Below are 25,769 nucleotides of genomic sequence, written 5' to 3' on the forward strand. Positions count from 1 at the left end.
TAGTCCTCCTTTCCAGGCGGTCCTTCGCGGCGTCCCCCGGGCCGACTCCGAAGCGCAGGCGGACGGCCGGGTGGGTAGCGCGGCGCGGGCGGTCCGCAACCATATTCTGGGCACGGGGCCTCGGCCCGGGACGACTGCGCCGGGCGGCAATAGTGAGAGGCCTCTGAGAGCCTCGCGCGGCGCCGCCCGTCGAGGAGCTGAGACAGGGGCCAGACCCGGCCGTCGAAGAGCTCGAGAGGCCGGTGGGCCGGGCCGCGCGTCGCAGCCATGCCTGGCTTTACGTGCTGCGTTCCGGGCTGCTACAACAATTCACACCGGGACAAGGCGCTGCACTTCTACACGTTTCCCAAGGACGCTGAGTTGCGGCGCCTCTGGCTCAAGAACGTGTCCCGTGCTGGCGTCAGTGGGTGCTTCTCCACCTTCCAACCCACCACCGGCCACCGTCTCTGCAGCGTCCACTTTCAGGGCGGCCGCAAGACCTACACGGTGCGCGTTCCCACCATTTTCCCGCTGCGTGGCGTCAATGAGCGCAAAGTAGCTCGGAGACCTGCGGGAGCTGCGGCAGCCCGCCGTAGGCAGCAGCAGCAGCAACAACAACAGCAGCAGCAGCAACAGCAGCAGCTGCAACAGCAGCAGCCGTCTCCGTCCTCCTCCACTGCCCAGACCACCCAGTTGCAGCCGAACCTGGTGTCTGCCTCTGCAGCTGTGCTTCTTACGCTTCAGGCCGCCGTAGACAGCAACCAGGCTCCGGGATCCGTGGTTCCCGTGTCCACGACTCCCTCGGGAGATGATGTGAAGCCCATCGACCTCACAGTGCAAGTCGAGTTTGCAGCTGCTGAAGGGGCAGCCGCCGCTGCCGCCGCCTCAGAGCTAGAGGCTGCTACGGCTGGGCTGGAGGCCGCTGAGTGCACTCTGGGCCCTCAGCTGGTGGTGGTAGGGGAAGAGGGCTTCCCTGACACTGGCTCTGACCACTCGTACTCCTTGTCCTCGGGTACCACGGAGGAGGAGCTCCTGCGCAAGCTGAACGAGCAGCGGGACATCTTGGCCCTGATGGAAGTGAAGATGAAGGAGATGAAGGGTAGCATCCGCCATCTGCGTCTCACCGAGGCCAAGCTCCGTGAAGAACTTCGAGAGAAGGATCGTCTGCTTGCCATGGCTGTCATCCGTAAGAAGCACGGCATGTGAATGGTTCCCCCCAGAAACCTGCAGAATTCGTGACTCCTTCCAGCCCAAGGAATCCTCAGGCAAATGTTGTACTCCCCAGTATTCCTGTTGACAGTGCCGAGGTTTAGGACAGCGGGACTCCAGTTGGTCAGTTGGCACCTTCTTTCGTCTCCTCGTGAAGTAAGAGTTGGGGACTTCAGAATCTGGTGACACCAGCAGTTATGACTTTGTCTCTCACTCCCCAGTTTATGTTGCAGATTCTGGTTATACACAGGCTTCAGAACCACTGAACTTGGAACTTACCCTGGAGGGGGTGCAGATGGAACTCTTAAGGGACTGTGGGTTTGAGGAAACCACTTCTTCAGGTTGGCCAGCAATCAGAGACAGCTTTGCTGTGTGTAGTGATAAGAGATCTCAGTAACATCGTTTCTCCTTTCCATGCTACCCGGTTCAGGTGCAGTCTGTGATTCTGATGGGGACTAGCTGATCTGTGCCTCTGTCTCTTAGGACCTCTCTACCCAGAAGGTCATTTATGAGAGGGCTCTGGGTGACTTGCTGATGGAGATCCAGCTCACCAGGGACTTAGGTTTATCTCGTTATGTTTGCTACTGGTTACAAATTCTATTTTCTGTACAATTAGACTGAAGTTTTCACTGTTTGGCAAAACAAATTAAACAAAAAAGTAAGGTTTTTATTTGGGTTTCGACTTTTTTTTTTTAATTAAAGCTAAGTGTCCTTGAAATGTGGGGATATAGATAGGTATTGGCCTATTTGAAAGAACAGGCTAGCCCAGAAAGTAGAGATGCTTTAAACAACTGGACCCGGTTTCTCCATAAAGCACATAGATCTTCATAAAGTCCCTTGTTCAGGTCACTCCGAAGAGTTTGGAAGCTGCACGAAAGGCCTTGGTTTGTCCATCATTGTTTCTCTGGATTGTTGTGTATGTGTACATACATCAATGTGTGTAGGAAGGGGGTGCCTGCCAGAGGTTCTATACAGCCCTTTCTTTTTCTGGAGACAGGGTCTACTTGGGGTTGGCGACTTAGCTGATTGGTAGAGCACTTGCCTAGCAAGCACAAAAAGCCCTGGGTTCAGCCCTCAGTTCTGGAAAGGGCAGGTGGGGTGGGGCGGGTGGGGCGGGGTGTCTTCTCACTTGCTTGGGTCTCACCCAGAGATAGGCCACATGGTCAGCTAGTGAGTCTCAGGGAATCTGTGTGTGTGCCTCTCAGTGCTAGGATTACAAGTTTGCATCACCATGCCTATGTTTTGTTTTTTTTGTATTACATGGGTTCTATGGGTATGCTTGCAAGGGAAGCACTTTCCCAACTCAACTATCTTCCCATCCCTTCCCTTGACTTTTTAAGCCAAAAGGTGAAAAGGAAATGGGAATTGATTTGTTCCTCTAGATTCTTTTTTTTTTCCTTTGGTTTTTTTACGAGACGGTTTTTCTCTGTATAGCCCTGGCTGTCCTGGAACTCACTCTGTAGACCAGGCTGGCCTCGAACTCAGAAATCAGCCTGCCTCTGCCTCCCGAGTGCTGGGATTAAAGGCGTGTGCCACCATGCCCAGAGTTCATCTAGATTCTTGATAGTTTTTTTTCCTTTAGGAGTGGTGGGGAAGGGTTGAAACAGGGTCTCTCTCTGTAGCCCTGGGTAGTCTGGAACTCACTTGGTAGGCCAGGCTGGCCTCAAACTCAGAGATGTACCTGTCTCTGACTGAGATTAAAAGTGTGCACCACCATGCTGGGCTTAATTTCGTTCTTGAATTCTCATCTACAGTTGAAGTTTGTTTACTATCTCACCTCTTGGGACGTGTAGTGTCTGGAACACATGTGGATGTAATTAACAAACCAGTGAAGTCCAGAGCTAGAAGCAGCCTCGGCTCTTTCAGGCACCAGCGACTTGTTACAGATACATTCATTCCCGTATACCTTCATTGTGAAAGAGGTAGGTGAGCAGAGGGCATTAAGGAATTGGTTTGTAATCCCTACACTGGTTTGGCTGCCTCAGTTTTTAGATTGGACATTGGACAGGTAAGATGGCATTTTTATCTGTAGTTGTAAGTAATTCAGCTCAAAGCTAATGGGGAGACCTGAGTGACTTTTTTTGTTTTTTCGAGACAGGGTTTCTCTGTATAGCCCTGGCTGTTCTGGAATTCACTTTGTAGACCAGGCTGGCCTCAAACTCAGAAATCCAACTGCCTCTGCCTCCCAAGTGCTGGGATTAAAGGTATGTGCCACCCACGCCCAGCAGGATGTACTCTTTAACTATTGATTCATCTTTGTAGCTCTGTAGATGCCTTTTAACATTACCTGTTTCTGTGACTGTTGGGACATGCGTGTACTCTACCTCCTTAGGCTCTGGCTCTGTTAAACTTGACTATGACTGTAAGCTGGAGTGAACCCAAGACACCAGGGTCTACTTCCCTTTTTGTCCTTTGGCTCTGAGTTGGGAAATGGGTCTTGAGAAAGCTGCAGTATTAGCCAAGCATGGTCGAGCACGCCTTTAATCCCAGCACTCAGGAGGCAGAGGCAGACGGATTTCTGAGGCCAACCTGGTCTACAGAGTGAGCTCCAGGATAGCCAGGGCTACACAGAGAAACCCTGTCTAGAAAAAAACCAAACCAACCAACCAAATAAACAAACAAAAAGAAAGCTGCTGTATGTGCTGTATAGGTGCCCAGTTTAGGAAGAAGCTACATCGGCCTCTTAGGGTTAGCTCTGGCTTGTGATCAGGTGGTGAAAACACAGCAGTGTATTTTCAGGCTACCAACCAATACCCTTCCCTTAGAATGGGGGCTTCTCTCTCCAGCCTGTCCTTGAGTTCCTGGTCTTCCAAAGAACAGATGCTGTCACCTTGGTTCTTTTGAACCCATTAGCAACATTCCTTGGATCCTTCATCCTGTCTCATGATTTGCTTGTGTTTTGTTTTCTTGGTGGGGTCAGGCTCCTGATGTGTCGCCAACAGGGTAACATGGAGTTCTTAGTGACCAAGCAAAGTGGTCTGGATAGACAGAGGATTTTTTTTCTCTTTTTTTTTTTTTTTTGGTTTGTTTTGTTTTTCGAGACAGGGTTTCTCTGTCTCCTGGAAGTCCTGGAGCTCACTCTTTAGACCAGGCTGGCCTTGAACTCAGAAATCTGCTGTCTCTGCCTCCCAAGTGCAGAGATTAAAGGCACGTGCCACCACTGCCCAGTTTAGACAGGGGCTTTAATCAAGAAGCTTAGCCTGGTTTTATCAGTCATCTCCAGGAGGTGGGGTGAGGCTAAGAGGGCAAAACAGAAGTATTAAAGAGTCTTCTGACTAGGAAGATAGGGGTGTTTGCAGCCATTTTCCTTTTCTGTGGTTCTGTGGGTTGGTAGCAGAGCCATTTGCCCAGCACAGGCGGGACGGAGAGGCGTTACTTCAAATATTTGTGTCACCCAGGAAACTGAAAAGGATATTGAAAGTAAAGGGGAAGGGGTGGGAAGATTATTTACAGTCTGGCCATTTAGGAAAATTACGTTTCGCCAGTTATCTTTCAATAAAAATTAAAGTTGGAAGGTGAGCTGGCTCCGTGGGTCGCTAAACCTGAGAGAATCTGATTTCAAGGCCCCCATGGTGGAAGAACTGACTCCAGAAAGCTGCTTCTCTCCTCCACACCCATGTCGTGGCTCATCCCTCCTCAACACAAATAAACAAACAAAAATAGTTGCCCTGTCTGCTCCAACAAAACAAGTAAACCTGGAAATCAAAAAAAGAAAACCCTCACGATTCTGTTTTTAAAAATACCTCTCTGTACACGTGAGGTTAACCTCTCCAACTATGGGCCCACCTTAGATGAGTGTTTAGAGTTTCAATAAAAACCTAGTTACCTTCCAACCAACTTTGGGATAAGTGGCTTCCTCTGAGACACAGCTAACTCATTGAACAAGAGAGGAGTGGGTTTCGCCCCCGTGGGTTGATGCTAGAGGAGCAGAGCTGGTAGCCAGGGCGCCTAAAGGGAGTAGGCTTTGGACTAGGGGCCTAGGGAGGGGCTGCTGGGACAAGCCAGCCAGCTCCAAGCTAAACCAGGCTCCCATGGAGGCGGGGTCAGGCTCCATAGGCCACATACACTTAGGCGGGGCCAAGCCAGCTGGGACCCAGCTACAACCGAGACCTGATCCTTGCCTGGCGCCAACTCCGTGTTCCAGAGGCTTCCGCTAGACCACAATTCTCAGGGGCTCACCCGGACCGCCTCCCTCCCTAACTTAGCCTCTCCTCCCGCGCTGCGAGCCGTGGCTGCGCCTCTGCGAATGGCATTCTGGGAAATGTAGTTCTAGCTAAGCTCACTAAGGCGTATAAGGAGCATACTGGGACTACGTTTCCCTGAGTGCAGCGGGACGGGCGAGGGAAGGCAAGGGGGAAGGGACAGTCGGTCGCAGACCGCGCTGGGTTGCCGCCGCCGCTGCCGCCATCGTGCCAGCCCCACGGGTGAGTGTTGGGGCCAGCGCTCCGGGGCGGGGGCTGGGCCGCAGGAGCCGCGCTCTAGGCCGCCGGGAGCTTCTGCTTCGAGGCCCTGGGAGGCCCCTCCCCTCTTCACACCCCCACGGCGGCCCGAAGAGGCACGGGGCCCGCACCATGTGTCGCGCGCGGCTCCGCCTACCGCGGATTGTCTGCGGCCGCGGCCCGGGGAATGCTGAGAGCCTGATGGACGGCTGTCCGGGCCACCCTGTGTCTTGGCTGATGGCCAGATCTTTTTCTTTTGTCCGGACGATCAGGATAGCTCTCAGGGCCCGGCCCTGTGTGGCCTTGCCTGGCTTGCTCGAATCCTGCAACCTCTGCAGGCAGGTTGGCGGGCCGATCCCAGACCCACGTCCCACCACCCGCCGGCGAAGATCCGGGGATGGGCAACGCCACCCAGCTCGCTCCAGAGCCAGCATGGGTAAGGGTGGCCCTCCTGCCGCTGCTGGGGCTTGGGACCATTGCCCGGTTCCAAACCATAGCCCGGCTAGGATGTAGGTGAACGCTTCTCTGCTTGATTGCCTGCTGGGAGTGCACGAAACTTAACCTCTACCTCGGTAGAACCGGTGCTGCAGTGTCCAGCATGGAGGACAAGGGCAGGGATTCTGGGGTGGGAGGGGATGCCTCGTGGGACTTTACCTCTAGCTAGTCCTGGAAAATAAGGACCTAGTATCTTTGGAGAGGCAGCTCCAATCTTATCCATGACTAGACTCCAGCTCTGGGGTGGGTTGTGTGAGCCTCCAGTGTTTTTGTTAGATTTCTCAGTCAGGGCCCAATTCTAAAGTACGTTAGAACCTCCTAGAGTTAGCAGGAAGATGACTCCTTACTGAAGTGATGAGGTCGGATTTAATTCATGAAGAAATGGACTCCATGCTTGAGGTTTTTGAGCCCAGAGAAGGTGGAAGGGGCCTTGTGCCTATGGCACTGGCTTAGACTGTTTTTGCCTTTTGAAGTTGTTTTGTAGATCTAGAACTAGAAGTCACGATGTCTGCTTTCTCTTCACGTGTGCTAGGGCTGCCTGTGAACAGTCAAGAAGCTGGATGGGTCTAGAGAAAGTACCTTAGCAATGGCACCTCAGGTCATCCATCACCTTGAATTCCTGGAGATGTAGTGTATTTGACTAGTTACTAGTAGGCAGGCTTTGAGAATGCACTTCTGTTTTGAGTGATGATTAGGAACTAGTGGAGAAAAGCTCCCAGGACTTGGCAGAAAGCATCTCTTGTCAGGTTGAATTCTCTGGTCTGTTGCTGGCTTCTGTGTCACAGTTCTTAAAAGGCCTAAGAGGTCCCAGAGACCTGGGCAAGCAGAGTGCCCAGTCTCTTAGGATGACTGACTTAGGGCCAGAAAGCTGAAAGCCACTATCTTTAGCGCCCCCTGCTCCCTGAATATTTCCTCAGTACTGTTGCTCTGGCTTTCACTTGATTTTTTTTTTCCCCCTCCAGTACAGTTCTCTGTCCAGTCATTCTCCCTAGTCAAAGGCCACAAGCAAATTGCTCAGCTCTCACCAGGGCCTACCTTCTATGGACTGACTCAGCTTCTTAATCTCTATTATAGCTGTTAAGCACATGGAAGTAAGGCTTAGCCAATAGGCTCTGGAGAGACTCCCTGGTGTGCTAAGCTAAGCAGTTGGGAAGGACTATCCACAGAACATAAAAGGTCAAAGAAGTAGGAGCCACTTGGAACTAAAAGCAGCTATTTCCACACTTTTTTTGGAGACAGGGATGTAACTCAGTTGATAGATTTCTTGTTTGATCACTAGCACTGAATAAACTGGGTATGGTGGTACAAGCTTGCAGTCCAGTTTACTTACCTACCATCATAGAGGTAGGAACATGAGGATCACAAGTTACATCTTCAGCTGCATGGGAAATTCAAGGTCAGCCTGGGATACATGAGACCCCGCCTCAAAGAACTAAAACCAACTCCAGCTTGTCTCAGTTTTAGATGAGTTGTGTTTATGGCTGTAGATCAGCTTGCATATTCCAAGCTTTTGGGTGGTGTGTGCAGAGGAGATATCTCTCTCCCTCTCCCTCTCCCCTCTTTTCATAGTGCTGGGTAGGAATCAAACCTTAACTTTATAAACACTAGGCTATGTATACTTTTGCATCTTCAGGATCAAAAAGATAGTGTTCAAGAAATTTGGGTTTCTCCTTATTCCTTAAAAGTTCTCAGGAATGGCTCAGTGGGTAAGAGCACCCGACTGCTCTTCCGAAGGTTCAGAGTTCAAATCCCAGCAACCACATGGTGGCTCACAACCATCCATAACAAGATCTGACACCCTCTTCTGGATTGTCTGAAGACAGCTACAGTGTACTTACATATAATAAATAAATGAATCTTTAAAAAAAAAAAAAAAAAAAAAAAAAAAAGTTCTCAGGAGCCAGGAGGTGGTGGCGCACGCCTTTAATCCCAGCACTCGGGAGGCAGAGGCAGGCGGATTTCTGAGTTCGAGGCCAGCCTGGTCTACAGAGTGAGTTCCAGGACAGCCAGGGCTATACAGAGAAACCCTGTCTCGGAAAAACCAAAATAAATAAATTAGTTAATTAATTAAAATGTAAATGGTGACATATGCCTGTAGTCCTAGCACTTGTGAGACTGAAGGGGTGATCAAGCATTTCAGACCAGCCTGGGACAAGACCCTGCCTCAAAAACAGCATTGATAACAACAAAAACGTGGCAGAAAGCATCTCTTGTCAGGTTGGATTCTCTGGTCTGTTGCTGGCTTCTGTGTCACAGTTCTTAAAAGGCCTAAGAGGTCCCGAAGACCTGGGCAAGCAGAGTGCTCAGTCTCTTAGTATTCAGGTCCTCAACCTGCTTGGGGCTGAATGACCCTTTCACAGGGTCGATCATCAGAAAACACAGCATTGCAGTTTATGACCGTAGCAAAATTACAGTTACGAAGTAACAATAAAAGTTGTATGGTTGCGGGTCATACACACCATGAGGGACCTTATTAAAAGGTCTAGGCAGTAGGAAGGTTGAGAACCACTGCTTCAGAGTAAGAGAGATAGATAGCTGAGTGGGTAAGAATGTTTGCTCGTGAAGACACTAGCTTGAATCCTCAACACCGATGTTAAAAGCCTGGCCAAACTCTTAGAACTTCAGCATGGTCAGAAGCAGACAGGAGCTTTGCTGGTGCTTGCTGGCTGTCAGCCTGGCTCCACCCAAGAGCTCGACCTCTGATGGTTTCTTTTGACCTTTAGGCACGCACCTGTGCCTGAGGGTCATGCAGAAGACTCTGGTAATCTTATCCCTTGGTGAGTGGCAGGAGGCTAGAGTTCACGACCAGCCAAATGGTGGCACACGTCTTTAATCCCAGCACTTGGGCAGAGGCAGATGGATCTCTAGGCTGAGACCAACCTAGTCTATAGTTCAAGTTTAGGACACGGAGAAATCTTGTCCCGAAAAACAGAAATACAGTTCAAGGACAGTCAGTTCTATATATAATGAGGCCATGTCTCAAAATAAGCTTCAGGATTCCCTTAGTTGGATATTAGCATTTTATTTGACAGGAGCAAGGTTTGTTTTTTCCTCTGAGTATTCAGATTTCTGTTCCACAACCATTCTTTGGTCCTTTCTCTATGTTTGACTCTGGGATGAGGCTGGGGAGTGGTGGGGGAACAGCACAAATCCTGTCTATTCCTGATGTTAGAGAAAGGTGTCAGTACGAAAGATGAGGGAGTAGTGCTGGCCTTGTGTGCTGAGGGCTTAGTTGGAGAGAACTGCAAGGACTCTTGATGCTGTGCAGAAGAGGGGGCTTTTAACAGGCCAGAGAGCATTGAGGGCAAAACTTTAGTGGGTCCAGTGACTGGCAAAATGCCTGGCAGGGGCCAGGTACTCTCAGAATGCCTAGGAGTGTCACAGACATAGTCTGGCCTCTCCCCTTACCTGAAATATGGGTGTGTAACATCTCACTTAACAGAGACTCCCCCTTGAGCAGCTTGGATCAAGTGACAATCAGTTTTTCCTTGAAATCCATCCTGTTCTTCTGCTCCCCACCTCTGGAGTGGCCAGACAATAAAGTTAGTTTTCGAATATTTTACATTTCTTTAAAAACATTTTATATGTGTGTGTGTATATATATACATACATATATATATACACACACACACACACATATATATATATATACATATATGTATATATACATATATATTCTTTTAAAGATTCATTTTACTTTGTGTATACCAGAATGTATCACATTTGTGCAAGTGCTAGTAAATTAGATAAGGGAGACAGGTCCCTGGAACTGGGGTTACAGGTTGTTGTGCACCACCATGTGGGTGGTGGAAACTGAACCTGGGTCCTCTGCAAAAGTACTAAGTGCTCGTAACCACCGAGCTATGGCTCAGCTCTTATTATGTATTCATTTTGTGGTTGTGTCTGCTCACACACATACGCCATAGTATACATGGAAGTCAGGGTAGCCTGTGGGAATCTGTTCTGCAACATGGACCCTGAGGATTGAGCTCAGGTTGTCAGAGTGGCTAGCAAAGTGCCTTGCCTTTACCTGCTGAGTCACCTCAGTGCTACCCTGTTCCCCTTTGTTTTGTTTATTTATTTATTTATTTAATGTATGTGGGCACACTGTCGCTGTCTTCAGACACACCAGAAGAGGGCATCAGATCTCATTTCAGATGATTGTGAGCCACCATGTGGTTGCTGGGAATTAAACTCGGGACCTCTGGAATAGCGGTCAGTGCTGTTAATCCCTGAGCCATCTCTCCAGCCCCCAACGCCCCTTTGTTTTGTGCTCTTGGAGATTGAATCTGGGGCTTAATGGGTAAAGTAGGCAAGTACTCTACCAGTGAATTGTTTCTCTTACCCTCTTATTTTCCACCTCAGTTGAACCACAGTTTTTATTTTGTAATTATTAATGCTAAACCATAGCTGGTTTTTGCTGCTTTGTAGCCCCCCCCCCACCTTGATATCTCCTCTCCACCTCTTTTCAACCCCTATCACTAGATAGGAGAGAAAGAAGAATAGAGGGGGGTGAGATATAGCATTTACCCTCTGAAAAGTTCCCAGAATTCCAAATGTCACACAGTCGCAGAAACTATGCTATATCTGCAGCTGGCAAAAGCCATACCTCTGCTAGAGAACGAAGCATATCATAGCCAGCATATCATAGCCAGCCGCTGGGACAGTCTGAAGTATCCCCGTATCCCACACCTGGGGTACAAAACAAGAACATAATACTATTTCTGTGGTTTTTGTTTTGTTTTGTTTTGGCTTTTTTCCCCCTTTCAAACAGGGTTTTACTTTGTAGCCTTGGCTGTTCTGGAATTCACTCTGTTGACTAGGCTAGGCCTTGAACTCACAAAGATGCACCTACCTCTGCCTCGAGGGCTGGGGTTAATGTCATGTGCTGTCACCACCAACATGCAGCTCTGTTTTTTAAAGAAATAAAATTCCAGAATTCTCACCACATCAACTCTAACCCTTTAAAGCTTTTTGTTTTGGGGTTTGTTGTTGTTGTTTGGTTGTTTTTTGTTTTTGAGCTGTATTAGCCCTGGCTGTCCTGGAACCCAAAGCAGTCTGGCCTTGAACATACAGAGATCCATGCATGCATCCCATCCCTGGCGCTCTCTTAACCTTTTAAAGATGGGTCTCACTAGGTTGTCCCGGCTGCCCTTTCTCATCCTCCATCCTTGGCCTCCAGGCCTGTGCTACCAATTCCAACTGAATCCCAACCTTCATAGAAACAGGAAAGCCTGCTGCCTCTGGAAGGATCTGTATGGGCCGCATCACCTGGAGAATGGGAGAGAATGCAAGCTCGTGGTTGTCCCTGTGGTGAATCAGCTGTGAGCTACTGAGCACATGCTCAGGTATTTCTTATCCTTGGGCGCCTGGAGCTTGCTGATATGAGACGGGAAGAAAAGCATGGACTGTCCTTGCTCCCTGTGTGCTTCTGCCATCGTGGCTCTCAGCTGCTGGGGTAACTACTACTTCCCTGTTCATCCTGGCTATCTATGGGTACTCAAGGGCTGACTGTGCTGGACGGCTTTTTTAAATTTTAATAAGATTTATTTATTTATTATGCACACAGCATTCTGCCTGCATGTATCCTGCAGGCCAGAAGAGGGCACCAGGTCTCATCATAGCTGGTTGTGAGCCACCATGTGGTTGCTGGGAATTGAACTCTGCAAGAGCAGACAGTGCTCTTAACCTCTGAGCCATCTCTCCAGCCATCAAGGGGGCTTTTGAGGTAAAAATAACTATACCAACCTTGTAGGACCAGTTCATTGTGAGGCTCAAGTCAGAGGACACAGGAAAGAAGAAGGGTCCTTTTACCATCTGTGGACTCCGTCCTTTCCTTGGCTCTGCTCAGTCTCGTGGTATCACAGCAGTGCTGGCCAAGGATAGTAGTGGAAGACGGTGGAAGCAGTTATTGAGGAGCCTCACTCCCTACCATGGTGCCTCTTCAGAGCGTTCAAGCCCTGAAACTCAGTTCACAAATAGAAGCTAAAGAAAGCCTAGGGCCTTAGAGATCTTGTGCAACTACCTGGGAAAGGGAGGTCACTGGGGTAGTAAGTGCAGAGCAGAGTATGGAACGCAGGCCTCAGGCTTCAGCTCCTGGGTCAGTCTGGACTCTGGAGGCCTCCAGGCATAGGAAAAGGTCCAAGTGGTGCTAGGAATATATAGACTTCAGATGTCAGTTCTGGGAAAGGGCTCTGCCTGGGCTAATCACCTGTGCACCAAAATGTCTCTAAACTCGAAGCAATGGAGTGGTGGGTTGGGCAGTTGCCCTTTCTGGGTCGAGAATGCCCCCCTGTGTAGCCTCTCTGTTAGAGGCTGATGATAACTCCTTACCACTGGGTTCTTCTTTACCACCTTGGTTAATTTCTCCCTAATTTGCCCAAGTTACTGATGAGAAAACAAGACAATAACTCAAGGGAGAAGTGAAGAAGCCTAACGTCCAGATCTTGAAGGAGTTGTCTGTGTGTCTGCCATAGCTGTCCCTGAGGTGACTAGGGCCTTCGGATTGAAAGAAAGGGTTGGGGCCAGGCTCCACTTGCCACATGTCACTCAGGTAGCTAAATGGATCAAAGGATCACTTCCTGACATCTTAGATACAAGGTGTGGGTGAAGGAGAACATGGGTCACTGAGCAGAGAACAGCCAGCTTAGGTTAGGCTCCCACACATTCATCCACTTAGTTAGCAAAAGTGATTGAAGGCTGGGCCAGGTACAATAGAAACATTAAGAATGCCCTGGTCAGGGATTCAAAGCACAATAAAGTATGGTGCTCTGGCAGGGTGAATGCTGAGAAACCTGTACAGGAGAAAACGTGAGTAACCAGCTTTCTGGACACAGCATGAATGAGGCACTCATGAGCCCACAGTAGCAATGGGTACCTTCATAACACTGGGCCATTGATATTTCACCACAAAGGGGAGGGGCTCACAAGACTCCCATCCCTCTTTGAGCAGTTACAGGACTGATTGCTAATGGTTGCTGGGATTAGCTTGGTGTCGCCACTGTGATTGCCCTGCTCTAGTAAATAACCCGTTAAAGAAATGTGGTCAGCGAATGCACCAGTGAAGAGGTGACATTTGATTGAATTGACACGTGACGGAGTACCAGGTATCTAGTTGCAAGAGTGTAAGGCCTCCATCTGTTCTAAAACTAGCAAAAAAGTAGGTGGCAAAGTCAAGATTAGACAGCCAGGGGGCCCAGATAACAGGTCTGGGTCTAAGAACCAGTGAGGGACTGGGCTGGAGAGTCACAGCATCAAACCTTGCTTAAGATTCCTGGGGGCGGGGGATAAAGTCCTGTGCAGGAGGAATAGCAGCCTAGTGGGTGAAAGGTGTGTGCTGCTAAGCCTGCCTTCAGTTCCTGGGACCCAAGTGATGAGAAGAGAGACCAACTCCTGCAAGTTTTCCTCTGCCCTGCATACACTTGGACCCAGGCATACTAGGAAGTATTGGAAGACCACAGATCCTGAGTTACATATTCTGGATTCTACATCATGAGACTAGAGAGGCAGGATTTCCCCCTCCCCACCAAGACAGGGTTTCTCAGTATAGCCCTGGCTGTCCTGGAACTCACTTTGTAGACCAGGCTGGCCTCGAACTCAGAAATCCGCCTGCCTCTGCCTCCCAAGTGCTGGGACTAAAGGCGTGCGCCACCATGCCCAGTGAGAGGCAGGATTTTTTAAAAACTACTTTAAGATTTATTTTTACTATTTTATGTGTATGAGTGCTGTGCTTGGTGCCCAAGAAGATGGTAAGGCTCTGTGTGGGTGCTGGGAGCTGAACCGAGGTCCTTTGCAACAATAAGTGCTCTTAACCATGCAGGGTTTTCCGGTTTTGCTTTATTTCTTGTAGTCTGGACTGGCCTTGCTCTCCCTATGTTGTCAAATATAACCTTACACTCCTGATCCTTCTGCCTTCAGTTCCCAAGTGGTGGGATTATGAGTGTGTACCATTACAGCCAAACAGAAGGACAGGCAGGTGCCCTGCTGGACCTTCCTGTCTAGGGTGGCTACTACCCTGCATGTGGATGTGGGTGTGGCTGGAGGAGCCCAGGGCTTCACACAAAGTAAGTGCTCCACAACTGAACTATATCCCCAACCCTTTTATTTTACCTTATTACGTTTTGTGGGGAGGGGGTACGCTACAATGCATGCAAAAGTCAGAAAACAACTTGGAGCTATCTGTTCTTTACTTCTGCCGTGTTGGTTCCAACAGGTTTGGTAGTAAATGCTTTCACCTACGGAGTCATCTTGCCAGACTTCTGACCCTTCTCACCTGTCTGCTCTCATCGCATGTCTGTCCATGCACTGTGGACATGCAGGTGTGCACAGGTGCCAGTTTTGAATCCTGTGCAACTGGCATTCTAGTTGGTTGGTAGTCAATACTTGAATGCTGGGAGCTGAGCCAAGGTGTTTAACCTAGGTGTTCAGTAAATTATCTTAACTGCCGAGTCATCTTTGTAGTCTCCTGATGATATTCATTGTTTGCTTGCTTGTTTTGACACAAGGCATCTCTTAGCACAGACTGGCCTAGAACTCACACAGTATTCCTCTCTAGACCTCCTGAGTGCTGAGATTATAGGCATGAACTACTACATATGTCCATCTTTAGCCCTTAGAGTAAAAATCTCTGAGAGCGGCCTGCTTTGCTGCTCTCAGAGGTTGAGGACTTCATGCCTAGAGACTCCTGTTTCACGGATTCAGTCTGCTCATTTTTATCTCTTAAGAGAACTCAGGTTGTCATTGGAGTCCTGGCTCTGAGGCCCACCAAACTTGGACAGTCCAATTCTACCGAGCAGCTCCTGAGCTGATGGGCTTACTGGGTCTCCTTTGGTTCATCTCTCATGAGTATTGCTAGGGTTGGGGAGTGCACATAAGGTTCTTTGCACAGTTCTCTCTCTGCTTGATCTATGCCTGGTTTTGAGACCAGCATCTCCATGATGTGCAGATCACTGCTATTGGAGACCCTTGAGATTTAAAAATGCAGATGAAGCTTTTTTTAGGTCAATATTTAACAGAGGTTTTTTTTTTTTTTAAAGAATTATTTATTTTATGTATATGAGTACACTGTAGTTGTCTTCAGACACCAGAAGAGGGAATCGAATCCCATTACAGATGGTTGTGAGCCACCATGTGGTTGCTGGGAATTGAACTCAGGACCTCTGGAAGAGAAGAGCAGTCAGTGCTCTTAACTGCTGAGCCATCTCTCCAGCCCCTAAAGGTTAGTTCTTAACCTGATGTGAGACTGCATCTGTGAGTCCTTTGTTTCGGGGTTTTACTTTCAAGTGAACATGTTAAGAACACGCCCAGGGCTTTCTGGCCCATGTTCTGAGGAAGCATTCGGCCCTGTCCCGGACCCTCCCTCCCCCAGGGAGTCCTGCATGTGGATGGGAAGGGCCTCTGTGTTCTGCCGCCTTTTAGATTCAGGCATGCTGTCTTTAAACTGTAAGTTTAAATTGAATCAATTGCTGTGCTGTACATTCTGTAGTAGGGAAGGATATGTAACCATTATGTGCGTGAAAGTTGGCACAGGTAGCCAGGTGTTGTGGGCACACATTTAATTAAGCCCAGTATTTGGGAGGCAGAAGCAGTTGGCTCTCTGAGTTTGAGTCCAGCCTGCTCTACAAAGTAAATTCCAAAACATCCAGGAAAGTTGATGGGATTTATACTTGAGGTGGGTCAGCACTGCTGCCTGGTAATGAGTTGACAAACAAATAGGTCTGATCAGTGTCTTGGAGGAAGAATAAGAATTGACCAAGCGGGCTGGTGAGATGGCTCAGTGGGTAAGAGCACCCGACTGCTCTTCCGAAGGTCTGAAGTTCAAATCCCAGCAACCACATGGTGGCTCACAACCATCTGTAACAAGATCTGATGCCCTCTTCTGGAGTGTCTGAAGACAGCTACAGTGTACTTACATATAATAAATCTTTTAAAAAAAAAAAAAAAAGAATTGACCAAGCAAGACATTGTATCCAGCCCAGGAAATGACATTCACATAAGTCCTGGTGAGCAACCACTGGGCCTGTTTTTGTGTGTGTGTGTGGGTGTGTCTGTGTGTCTGTGTCTGTGTGTGTGTGTGTGTGTGTGTGATGTTAGATGCAGACAGAATGAATGGCCAACAAGACAGGGATGGGCATAGATTACCAACAGCACAACTATAGGGTCTGATCCTCTTTGTTCGTCTTGTTCTTTCTTGTTTTGGCTTTGTTTGGTTTTGCTTTTGAGACAGGGTCTAGTGTAACTCTGGGTACCTAGAACTTACTGTGTAGACCAGGCTACTATCAAACTCTGGGAACCTCAGCTTCCTGAGGGCTGGGATTAAAGGTGTGCCCTGCTTCATCTCGTTTTTATGTATTTCATTTGTATGGGTGTTTTGTATGAGCCTGCTCCCCTTGGAGGCCAGAAGAGAGCATCAGAGTTGGAGAGGTTATGTGGGTGCTGGGACGTGAACCCAGGTTCTCTGGAAGAAAGGCCAAAGCTTTTAACCACTCTGCCATCTCCAGCCCCATCTTGCATTTTTCTTTTTCTTCTTCTTTTTTAAAGATTTGTTATTATTATTTATATGAACACACTGTAGCTCTCTTCAGACACACACCAGAAGAGGACATCAGATCCCATTACAGATGGTTGTGAGCTACCATGTGGTTGTTGGAAATCGGAACTCTGGACCTCTGGAGGAGCAGTCAGTGCCCTTAACCACTGAGCCATCTCTCCAGCTCCAGAATTTTTTTTTTTAGCTAGGCTTTCACTCTAGCTCTGGCTAGTCTTCAACTCGCTATGTTGCTCCCCAGGCTGGCCTTGATCTTCCAACAATCTTTCCACCTCAGCATCCCAAAAGCTGGGATTACGATTATATGTCACACTAGCAGTTTGTGTTATATGGTTTTGGTTTTTGCGTTTTTTTGTATGTCTGTTGTGTGGCCAAAAGAAGGTATCATTGGAGCTAGAGTTACAAGCAGTTGTTCAACGCCCAGTGTAGATGCTGTGAGCCAAATTAGGATCCTCTAGAAGAGCAGGAAACAATAGTGACCGCTGAGTGCTCTCTCTAGTCCCGTGGTTGGTTGGTTCTGTTTGTTTGTTTGTAAGTTACAGGGTCTTGCTACATAGCTCTGACTGGCCTGGATATCACTATGTAGACCATGGTGGCCTTGAACTCAACAGAGATCCTCCTGCCTCTGCCTCTAAGTGCTGGGGTTAGCCTGTACCATCACAACTGAATCTTATTTTTTTGAAATAGTTGTGTCACTGTACAGTCTAGTGGCCCGGAACTACAACAGTCCTACTGTAGCCTACCAAGTGCTAGAATTATAGGATGTACCATGTTCCTGGCTGCTTATTTTAAGAGGGGTCTTGCCTTGTAGCCCTGGCCTGCCTGAGTGCTGGAACTGGAGGAAGGCAATACCAAGCCTAGTTTAGGGTCAGCTTTAGACAATGGCTACAGTGGTAAAGGGAGCATGTGACCAACTTTGTAATTTAGGGTTCAGTAAGACAAGACCATGTCAGCCCTGATATCTGAATAAACTTTAGGTGAGCCCTTCTGCATTGTTCAACCTCTCCTACGTTTTCTTATATCTACAGCATGGTGACATGGGAACCTTATCACATGTCATATGTTCAGGCCATGGCAATAAGTGCACAGTCAGGCAGACCTGGAGTAAAGTTGGTGTTGGCTCCTGGGGCTGCCTTTGGTTTCCTTAAAGCAAAGGTCTTTATGCAGTCTTTGGTTTTGTTTTTTGTTAGTTTGTCTTGTTTTGTTTTTGAAACTTTGTTTCTAGCCTAGACTGACCTCTTAATTCCTTGTGTAGCCAAGAGACACCTTGGACTTTTGATCCTCCTGCCTCTACTTCCCAAGTCTTGGTGTTACAGGCATATGCCACTTAGATCTGGTCTTCGAATTGCTCAGGATCACACCCAAGGTTTTGTGTATATTGGGCAAGCGCTCTCCACCCAGGCCTTCGTTTATTTTCTATTTTGAGACAAGATACCACTAAGTTACCCAAATTGGCCTTGAACTCACTCTGTAGCTTTGGACCAGGGTTCTTCTTAAGTTAGCTTTTCAAGTAGCTAGCATTATAGGCTTGTAGTACCAGGCCAGACTTTATCCAGTTTTGAAGATTCCTTTTCGCCTCTCTGAGAACTCCTAAGTTCTCTTGTTCCCCAGTCCTTATGCTGCCGATGTGGACCGGTGTTTCATTTTGTCCCTCTGTTACTGCTTTAGCCAGAGATTTTTTCCTATTAGAGAGTTAGCTTACTCTACTGCTGGGTGTGGTGGTGTACGCCTCTGCAGGCAGTCAGGTGGATCTACATAGCAAACTCAAGGGCAGCCAGGGCTACATACTAGGACCCTGCTTCAAAAGAAGCAAACACAAAACAAAACCCTACCTAGCTGGACATGGTAGTGTGTGCATTTCTTTAATAAAACTCAGGAGGCAAAGTCAGATGGAAACAGACCAGTCTGGTCTGCATAGCATGTTCTAGGTCAGCCTAGTGAGACTCTTTCCCAGATAGATACTTTGGGTAAATAAGATAGATAGGACAATACTACTGAAAAAGAAAAAGACACCCTCCTATTTCCTATGCTGCCCCACTGTCTTAGCACACGCTAGCCTGTTTCTCTTCTCTCAGCCTTCCTTTCCTTTTCTGATGTCCCAGTTTCCATCCGTCAGCTGGTTTGGTGCTGTCACATAGTTGGTGGTGCTGTTTCTTCTGCCTGGTGTGTTCTTTTCTAGGTCTTCCCCTTAATATGGGTTGAGAGCAGAAGGAAGTCTGACCCTCATTCTTCCTGCAGCTTTCCCTGAGAGCTCTTGGGAACTGGACTAAGTATCTTGGCTTCTGCAGTTTGGGACATGCTGAGTGGATACTATGGTAGAAGGTGTAGAAATGTAAGGGTAGGAAATATGTACATTTCTTGGAAATTTAGAAATGTGACCAAAACTGCATGTGAAAATGATTGTAGATTCTATGCTTCTTTCATTTGTTGATTTGTTTCTTGCTACAAATGTGAACTGGGACACACCTTGTGTTCCTGTGTATGGGCATGGCTGGATCCAAGCTTTCTCCTCTGCTTGTTTTAGGCTTTCCTGGACATTTCTTAGTCATCTGAGCATAGTTGCTATTTTTAGTACAGCTACCTCCTAGGGAACTTAAAATAAAACTGGCTTCATTTCCTGGCCTTTCATTGGCTAGAGTATCCTAGGCTGGAGGATTGAATTCATCTCTGTTCCTTTACTCCGTCCCTTCCTGCTGGCTCCTCTGGCCTTCGGTGAGGTCATAGAGACTTAGTACTTAGCATGGTAAGCTACATAACCACCAGCAAGCTGGAGTTACTGTCTTCAGTTTTGCAGAGGAGGATGTGGGAGCCCTAGAAGCAGTGCCGTGTATCAGCTCCTACCACAACGAATGCTTTTCTGCTGGGGTGAAGTTTCCCTCGTACTGTTACGTCTCAGACCTATTCTCAGGACAGAGTATGTGTTCCTCTGAGTCAGAACCATACAGAGCAGCAGATGGGGCTCTCGGCCACAGGAAGTGAGTGCGCTTGCCTTCTCTTGGAGGGCTTTAACAAAGCCAACGTGGGGTTTTCATCAGTGTCTTTGGGATGGTGGCCTCGAGCTGTATGGAGACACTCCTCAGGAGCGGGGTAGTGGTGAGACAGGATGCGCCCATTCATGCCTTCATTTATCTTTCCCTTTCTCAGCTCTGACATGAGTAGAGAATAGCTTTGTCACTGAAGAACTGACACCAGCAAAGACCAGGTCAAGAATCACCAGGTCTCAGAGGTGTTAGGTGGCTCCTTGGGACTTGCTGTGGCCAGCAATGGAGTCTTTAGAAACCATGTGTCCTTCCAACCCCCCATCACCATCATCACATCCCTAAGACATTGGAAGCTTGAAGGCGAAAAGAGAAATGTTCTACACAGAAACATGAGTAGTTCCTGGTCTGATTAGTGGGTAGAGCAGCAGCAACTGTGGCCTTGGAGGTTATTGAAAGGATGAAAGGAAGACATGGACCTGGGGCTGGTGCTTAGTTCCTTCTTCTCCAGTTATTGGACATAGGGCCTATTCTGGTTTTCTTTCACCCCGGGTATTGCCTCAACCATCTTGTATGTGGCACCCTGTCATCAACCTAGAGGTCCTTAGAAGATGGGCTAAATGTGGTCCCTACCACTGGTCAGGGTTGGGTGAGGTCTGTGAGACCCCCAGCTTGTCACATACCCTGAACGGGTATCAACAGAGATCTTCCTGCATGAGGAGGCTAGGAGAAGACAGGCTGCTTCTTGCTTCTGTGATACTAACATTTCTGTCTTGGTCTTGCTGGTCTTGCAGGTCTCAGAGGTGGGTGACCCTCCAGGATGGGAGACAAGCCAATTTGGGAGCAGATTGGATCCAGCTTTATTCAACATTACTACCAGTTATTTGATAACGACAGAACCCAACTAGGCGCAATTTATGTAAGTCTCCAGTGTGAGAGCCAGAACAAAAACCTAGGGGATCAGTGTGGATAGCAAGAGTAGCAACTGTGGGATCCTGGACAAGGAGTTTGGGCTTTGTCATTCAATGTGGTTGGCACTTTATCAGGTCATGAAGCCCTTAGGATACCTGGTCTCTGTACCAAGTCTAGATTAGGATTCATTATCCTTGGGAGGTAGCAGCCATGAACATTTTCAGTGCAGCGCTGGCTTCTGGGGGTTCCTATGTGCAGCTTCTTTTGAGGCCAGAGCATCTGAGTGCCTGTGGGGATAGAATAGTTACCCCAAGGGCTCTTCTAGGTGGGCATTGCTTCGTGTTTTAATGATAATTTATTCTGATTCATTCTTCAGGTAGCTGCCTGAGATTCAGCAACACGGGGGCATTCAGTCAGGCTAAGCAAATGGATCTACTCAGGATAGGAAGGAGTCACCATAGATCCTGGTTGAGCCATCAGAAGTTGTCAGGGTTATCTCTTCCAGAATGTCAGGGTTCATTCAGAAATCTTGGAAATAAAGGCATCTTAGGAGCTGGAACAAATTCATCCTAGATGATATAATTTGTCTTTATGAGTTAGAGGATTGTACCCAGGCCTTCATGCACATAGGACAGGTACTCTGTCACTGTCCAGTCCCTCTCACTGTCCCTCCTGACTGTATTTCCTTCCTACACATTTTAGATTGATGCATCATGCCTTACATGGGAAGGACAGCAGTTCCAGGGGAAAGCTGCCATTGTGGAGAAGCTATCTGTGAGTAGGGTCCAGAACTGAGACCAGGCGCCTCCTTTAATGCCTCTTCTGCCCCCAGCTTACCTCCCATTCTTTCTCTTGCAGAGCCTTCCGTTCCAGAAAATTCAGCATAGCATCACGGCGCAGGACCACCAGCCTACACCAGATAGCTGCATCATCAGCATGGTTGTGGGCCAGCTCAAGGTAGCAGTGCCACTGTGTTTCAGGGCAGGAGTAGGCAGGCAAAGCAGAGCTCTGTGCCTTCTCTGTGGATGTAACCTACTTACTGGGGGGACGTCCAAAATGACTGTCCAAACAAAACCAAACCCATCAAAGTGGCTGCCTAGCCCTGCATTGTTTAGTGTAACAGCCATGAACTGTAGCTGGCCTTTACCTTCCCCGCTCCCGACTTTCCTTGGTGCTGGATATTGTGTACAGGCTGGACAGATGCTTTCTTACATCGAGCCGCTCCCTTGGCCCCACAATTATATCTACGTATTTATTTTTTTATTTTTTTATTTTTTGAGGTCAGGTCTCACTGTGTACCCCTCACTGGCCTAGAACTTGCTCTGTATTCCAGATTGGCTCCATACAATTTTAAATTGTGCTAATTAAATTAACATGGACTTCCTTAGTTGTATAGTGCTTGTGGTCAGTGGCTGTAGTTGCAGAAAGTTCTAGTGACGAGCACTGGTCTAGAGCTATTATGGAAAGGGGGCAAGATGAATAGGAGCAGGATGTAGCTGTCCTGTCAAACTCTTGGGCCAAACTCTTGTGTCATCCTGAGGTATAGATGGACCTGCTGACTGGGCACTTAGATAGAGATAATCCTCAGATAGCCCTCAATGCTACCTCCCAAGCTGGTGCTCCCACAGTCTCTCTTTGAGACAAGGTCTTGCTGTGTAGACCAAGCCCTCTAATTCACAGAGATCCTTCTGCCTCTGTTTAATACTGAGATGAAAAGAGTGTACTACCATGACTGGCCCAAGCTGGCTCTTCCACCTTCAAAGCAAATGAAGTCCCACCTTGTTTATTTCCCTTTTCCCATAAGAAAAAGAAAATGAAAAAATATATATTATATGTGTCCTTAATGGTTGTATTATGCCATAATACGCAGACGGAGGTTAGAGGACAACTTGTTTCCTTTCATTTTCACATGGGTCCCAGAGATCCAACTCAGGTCACCAGGGTTGTAGGGAAAGAGCCTCTAGCCATTTAAGGTGTGTGTCACTGTGCCTGTCTCCTTTACCCCTCCTTTACCTGTCATCCTTATAGTCAGGCACTTGCCAAAAGCCTCTTCACAGAGCAGGACAGATTGCCTGACCTCTTGGCCAGGCCGTAGCTCTCTGGACTACACCTTACTTTTCTATCAGTTCCTCTTGCCGTTTCAGAACGCTCTGCCCAGAACCTGCAACCAAGTCGGCCCTCGGGGTTGCGGGGCATTTCCAGGAGCTCACCCTCCGCTCTTGGGCTGGAGTAATAAGCAGTAATGAGTGCCAGGCACTTCACACCGAGTTTCAGATCCCTACTGGTGTGAGTGGCCCAGCCGTAGCATGCGTGCACACACTAGGCCTCATCCTGCTTTTCTGAATTGTAGTTAGAGTTTGGGGTCTGCCTCTTTCTATTGCAGTGTTATGCTGGTCATTCCCCATCCTATTCCAATGCCTTATAAAATTCTGATCCTCTTGTGAAATTTGTGTGTGTTGTATTTATTTGTTTGGGGGAGCCGGGCTTATTTGCTAGTTTGTTTTTTTGTTTTTTGTTTTTAAGATTAATTATTCATTTAATGTGTGTGAGTACACTGTAGCTGTCTTCAGACACACCAGAACAGGGTATCGGATCCCATTATAGATGGTTGTGAGCCACCACGTGGTTGCTGAGAATTGAACTCGGGACTTCTGGAAGAGCAGTCAGTGCTCTTAACCACTGAGCCATCTCTCCAGCCCTGGTTTGCTTGTTTTAAATAGCCTTGTCATATACACACTGACAGGAGGTATGTGCCACTGGGCCCAATGTGAACTCAGTTTTAAAATGTAAACCATTTATCAGTAGTTTCTTCTGATTGGGATAAATTAATAAATAATAGTGTTTCAAGATTCCTTAAAATTTTTGATCACTTCTGCCCTGAGACATTGAGCTAAAAGACAGGCAAGTCCTCTGCTCTGCTGCCTAGCTAAGTGGTAAAGTGTGCTGCCTTTCAATATACATGTGAGTAGCCATTTATTGACACCTATGTGACCAGCAGTTTCCCACATAGTAATTCACGTTCACAAATACCTATTCTGTACTGGAATTCAGTGTTAAGATAATTAGTACCTGATCCCTAGGTTGTACTACCATTAAACATCCTTTCCGTTCCTTAGCCCCTTCACTGAATCTGTTCTTTCTCCCTTCGTACAGGCTGATGAAGATCCCATCATGGGTTTCCACCAGATGTTTCTATTAAAGAACATCAACGATGCTTGGGTTTGCACCAATGACATGTTCAGGCTTGCCCTGCACAACTTCGGCTGACCTCCTCCTGGCCACAGTCACGCTGTTTCCTCCTCCCTCTTCCCAATCCTAGCTCACTCCTCCAGATGCTCCAAATATCATACACAAACGAGCAGGGCCGAGGCGGGAGCGGGTGCAGGGCGCTTCTGTCACCACGGTGTTGTGCATGATGTTTGGATGCTAGACTAGTCGCATCTGACAGGAAGTTTGTGTTGTACCAGCGCATGCCTTGGAAAGACTTAAGTAATGCAAACGATTGTCGGGTTTTGTTTTTGTTTTATTTTTTGTTTTGTTTTGTTTTTTTAATCTACTGACAAGTTGCTCTAGTAACCCAAAGAAGTGAAGGAGAAAGCAGCTGCCTCACCAACCGCCCAGATATTGATTTGTTCAGATGTTTCAATGCCTCATGATACAATAAAACCACAAAAATTTTCTTAACAGTTTAAATTGTTTTAATTAGTTAAGTAGTTGGCTGGGCATCAACAGTTCCAGCCCATTGTCTCACTTTCCCCACCCCCATCTGCCTCACCTCAACAGAACCTACTGCAAGGAGCAGATTCACTCAAGTGGCTAAGCTCGCATGTCTGCGGGCCGGGGCAGAGTTCTCTCCAGCCCCAGGGTTTTGGAACGCAGGCCTGGCCTGAAGCTTCTCTTGGACTGAAGGCTCTTCAGTCAGCTCTGTCTGATACCACCTGTGGCCTCTGCTCTGTAGATTTGGGTCTAGTAGCAGGGTAGATATTCTGTAGCAGCTAGAAAGGCCTTAGCAAATATGGCTTCCCATATTTATACCCTCTGGGTTGAAGTCCTAAATGTAGGGGCCTGCTCTATACCCAAAATAAGTGACATGCAGATGCCCACATTCCCCAAGCAAAGCGAGAGATGCTGTGCTGCCTGCTTGGGATATCAGAGCCAGGCGCCATTAGGTGGAGTATAAATTCCACACTGGAAGGAAGCAGTGTGAAGGAGTGCTCTAACTCTCCCCTCAAGACCTGTGCAGGGCATTTACACACCATCTTCCTACTTTCCACATACCCCATACACTCTTCAAATCCCAGGAAATCTTAACTAGTATGGCAGTTTCTGCCCTGTTTCTTAGTCTGGGCACAGGTCTTGCTCAGTACCGATATAGCTTTTCATCCTTGAGACCTCTGGATAGTATAAAGCTACTAAAATAGCAACTGCAAGCTAGAACCAAGCCCAGGATTTGGGGTTTAGGATTGGCTAGGCACACCTGAACATGCCCTTCTCCCTGCTCTCCTGCATTGTGAGGGGAGAGTAAAGATTTCCACATACTCCACAGGTTGCCTGGTTAGACCAGCATAGTCCTGGACGCTACACAGAAGGTTCCAGTGGGATTGATCTCTAGCTGCTGTGTATTGGGGGAAGTAGGGGTGGGAGAGAGGTAGATGCCAGCTGCCTCTTAATCCACCCTGTATAAAATCTGCAATACAGCTTCTTCCATGTACCTGTGCCTGAAATGTCTGCAATAAAGAGGTGTTTGTAAACTATGGTCTCTTTATTCCTAACGTGAAGTTACCGTGTGGGACAAGGGGTTACTGGGGACAGTTGGTAACAATGACAGTTTTGGGGGTAGAAACTATCTCCCTTGCCCTTGCATCTCCTGGGGCTAATGACCTCGAAGATGTCTTGGTCTTGCTTACTCCTAAGCGGGGGAACAGACCCTTACCAGTTCACCTTATTTAAGGTCTGAAAAGTTACTACCTGAGTGGTAAAGTTGGCTTTGTTGTACCATTATCCAGTTCATCAGAATGGCCTAGGACCTGGGTTAGATCTCCAGAGATGGTAGGGTTTTAGGCAGTCCAATGCTGAGTACATTTACTCTTTCTCAGTCTTGTGAAGTTTAGCCACTACTGGGCTAGCCAGGAGCAAGCAGCCTACGGAGGCTGCCTCTGATAGGAACTGGGGCTCCTTGAGCTCGGAACCTTTCTTCTGCGGTAGTTGTAG

The 25,769-nt window shown here is 47.9% G+C and overlaps 2 protein-coding genes across 4 annotated transcripts; both read left to right on the top strand.

Annotated features, from left to right (window-relative positions):
* Nucleotides 1–9: 9 nt before the first annotated feature.
* Nucleotides 10–1,857, top strand: Thap11 (THAP domain containing 11). The gene has a single exon (NM_021513.2). It carries the CDS (start codon nucleotides 268–270, stop codon nucleotides 1,183–1,185), a length of 918 nt encoding a protein of 305 aa, NP_067488.1. The 5' UTR covers nucleotides 10–267; the 3' UTR covers nucleotides 1,186–1,857.
* A 3,582-nt stretch (nucleotides 1,858–5,439) lies between these two features.
* Nucleotides 5,440–25,309, top strand: Nutf2 (nuclear transport factor 2). Of its 3 annotated transcripts, none has more exons than NM_001357229.1 (5): nucleotides 5,440–5,618; nucleotides 20,441–20,565; nucleotides 21,261–21,332; nucleotides 21,417–21,515; nucleotides 23,712–25,309. In NM_001357229.1, the coding sequence occupies exons 2-5, from the start codon at nucleotides 20,467–20,469 to the stop codon at nucleotides 23,823–23,825; spliced, it is 384 nt and encodes a 127-aa protein (NP_001344158.1). In that variant the 5' UTR covers nucleotides 5,440–5,618; nucleotides 20,441–20,466; the 3' UTR covers nucleotides 23,826–25,309. The 3 variants fall into 3 exon arrangements, with proteins under 3 accessions (NP_001344158.1, NP_080808.1, NP_001344159.1); NM_026532.4 differs by having other exon boundaries at nucleotides 5,440–5,612; NM_001357230.1 differs by lacking the exon at nucleotides 5,440–5,618 and adding an exon at nucleotides 5,782–6,063.
* Nucleotides 25,310–25,769: the final 460 nt, after the last annotated feature.

Source organism: Mus musculus, chromosome 8 (genome assembly GCF_000001635.26).
Source record: "Mus musculus strain C57BL/6J chromosome 8, GRCm38.p6 C57BL/6J".
NCBI classification, from domain to species: Eukaryota; Metazoa; Chordata; class Mammalia; order Rodentia; family Muridae; genus Mus; species Mus musculus.

What these genes read in the sequence shown, in the direction of transcription:
- Thap11 (NM_021513.2), top strand. Translation starts at nt 268, where the DNA reads ATGCCTGGCTTTACGTGCTGCGTTCCGGGCTGCTACAACAATTCACAC.
- Nutf2 (NM_001357229.1), top strand. Translation starts at nt 20,467, where the DNA reads ATGGGAGACAAGCCAATTTGGGAGCAGATTGGATCCAGCTTTATTCAA. An exon ending in CCCAACTAGGCGCAATTTAT is followed by an intron (nt 20,566 to 21,260) that starts GTAAGTCTCCAG and finishes TACACATTTTAG; the next exon opens with ATTGATGCATCATGCCTTAC. An exon ending in TGGTTGTGGGCCAGCTCAAG is followed by an intron (nt 21,516 to 23,711) that starts GTAGCAGTGCCA and finishes CCCTTCGTACAG; the next exon opens with GCTGATGAAGATCCCATCAT.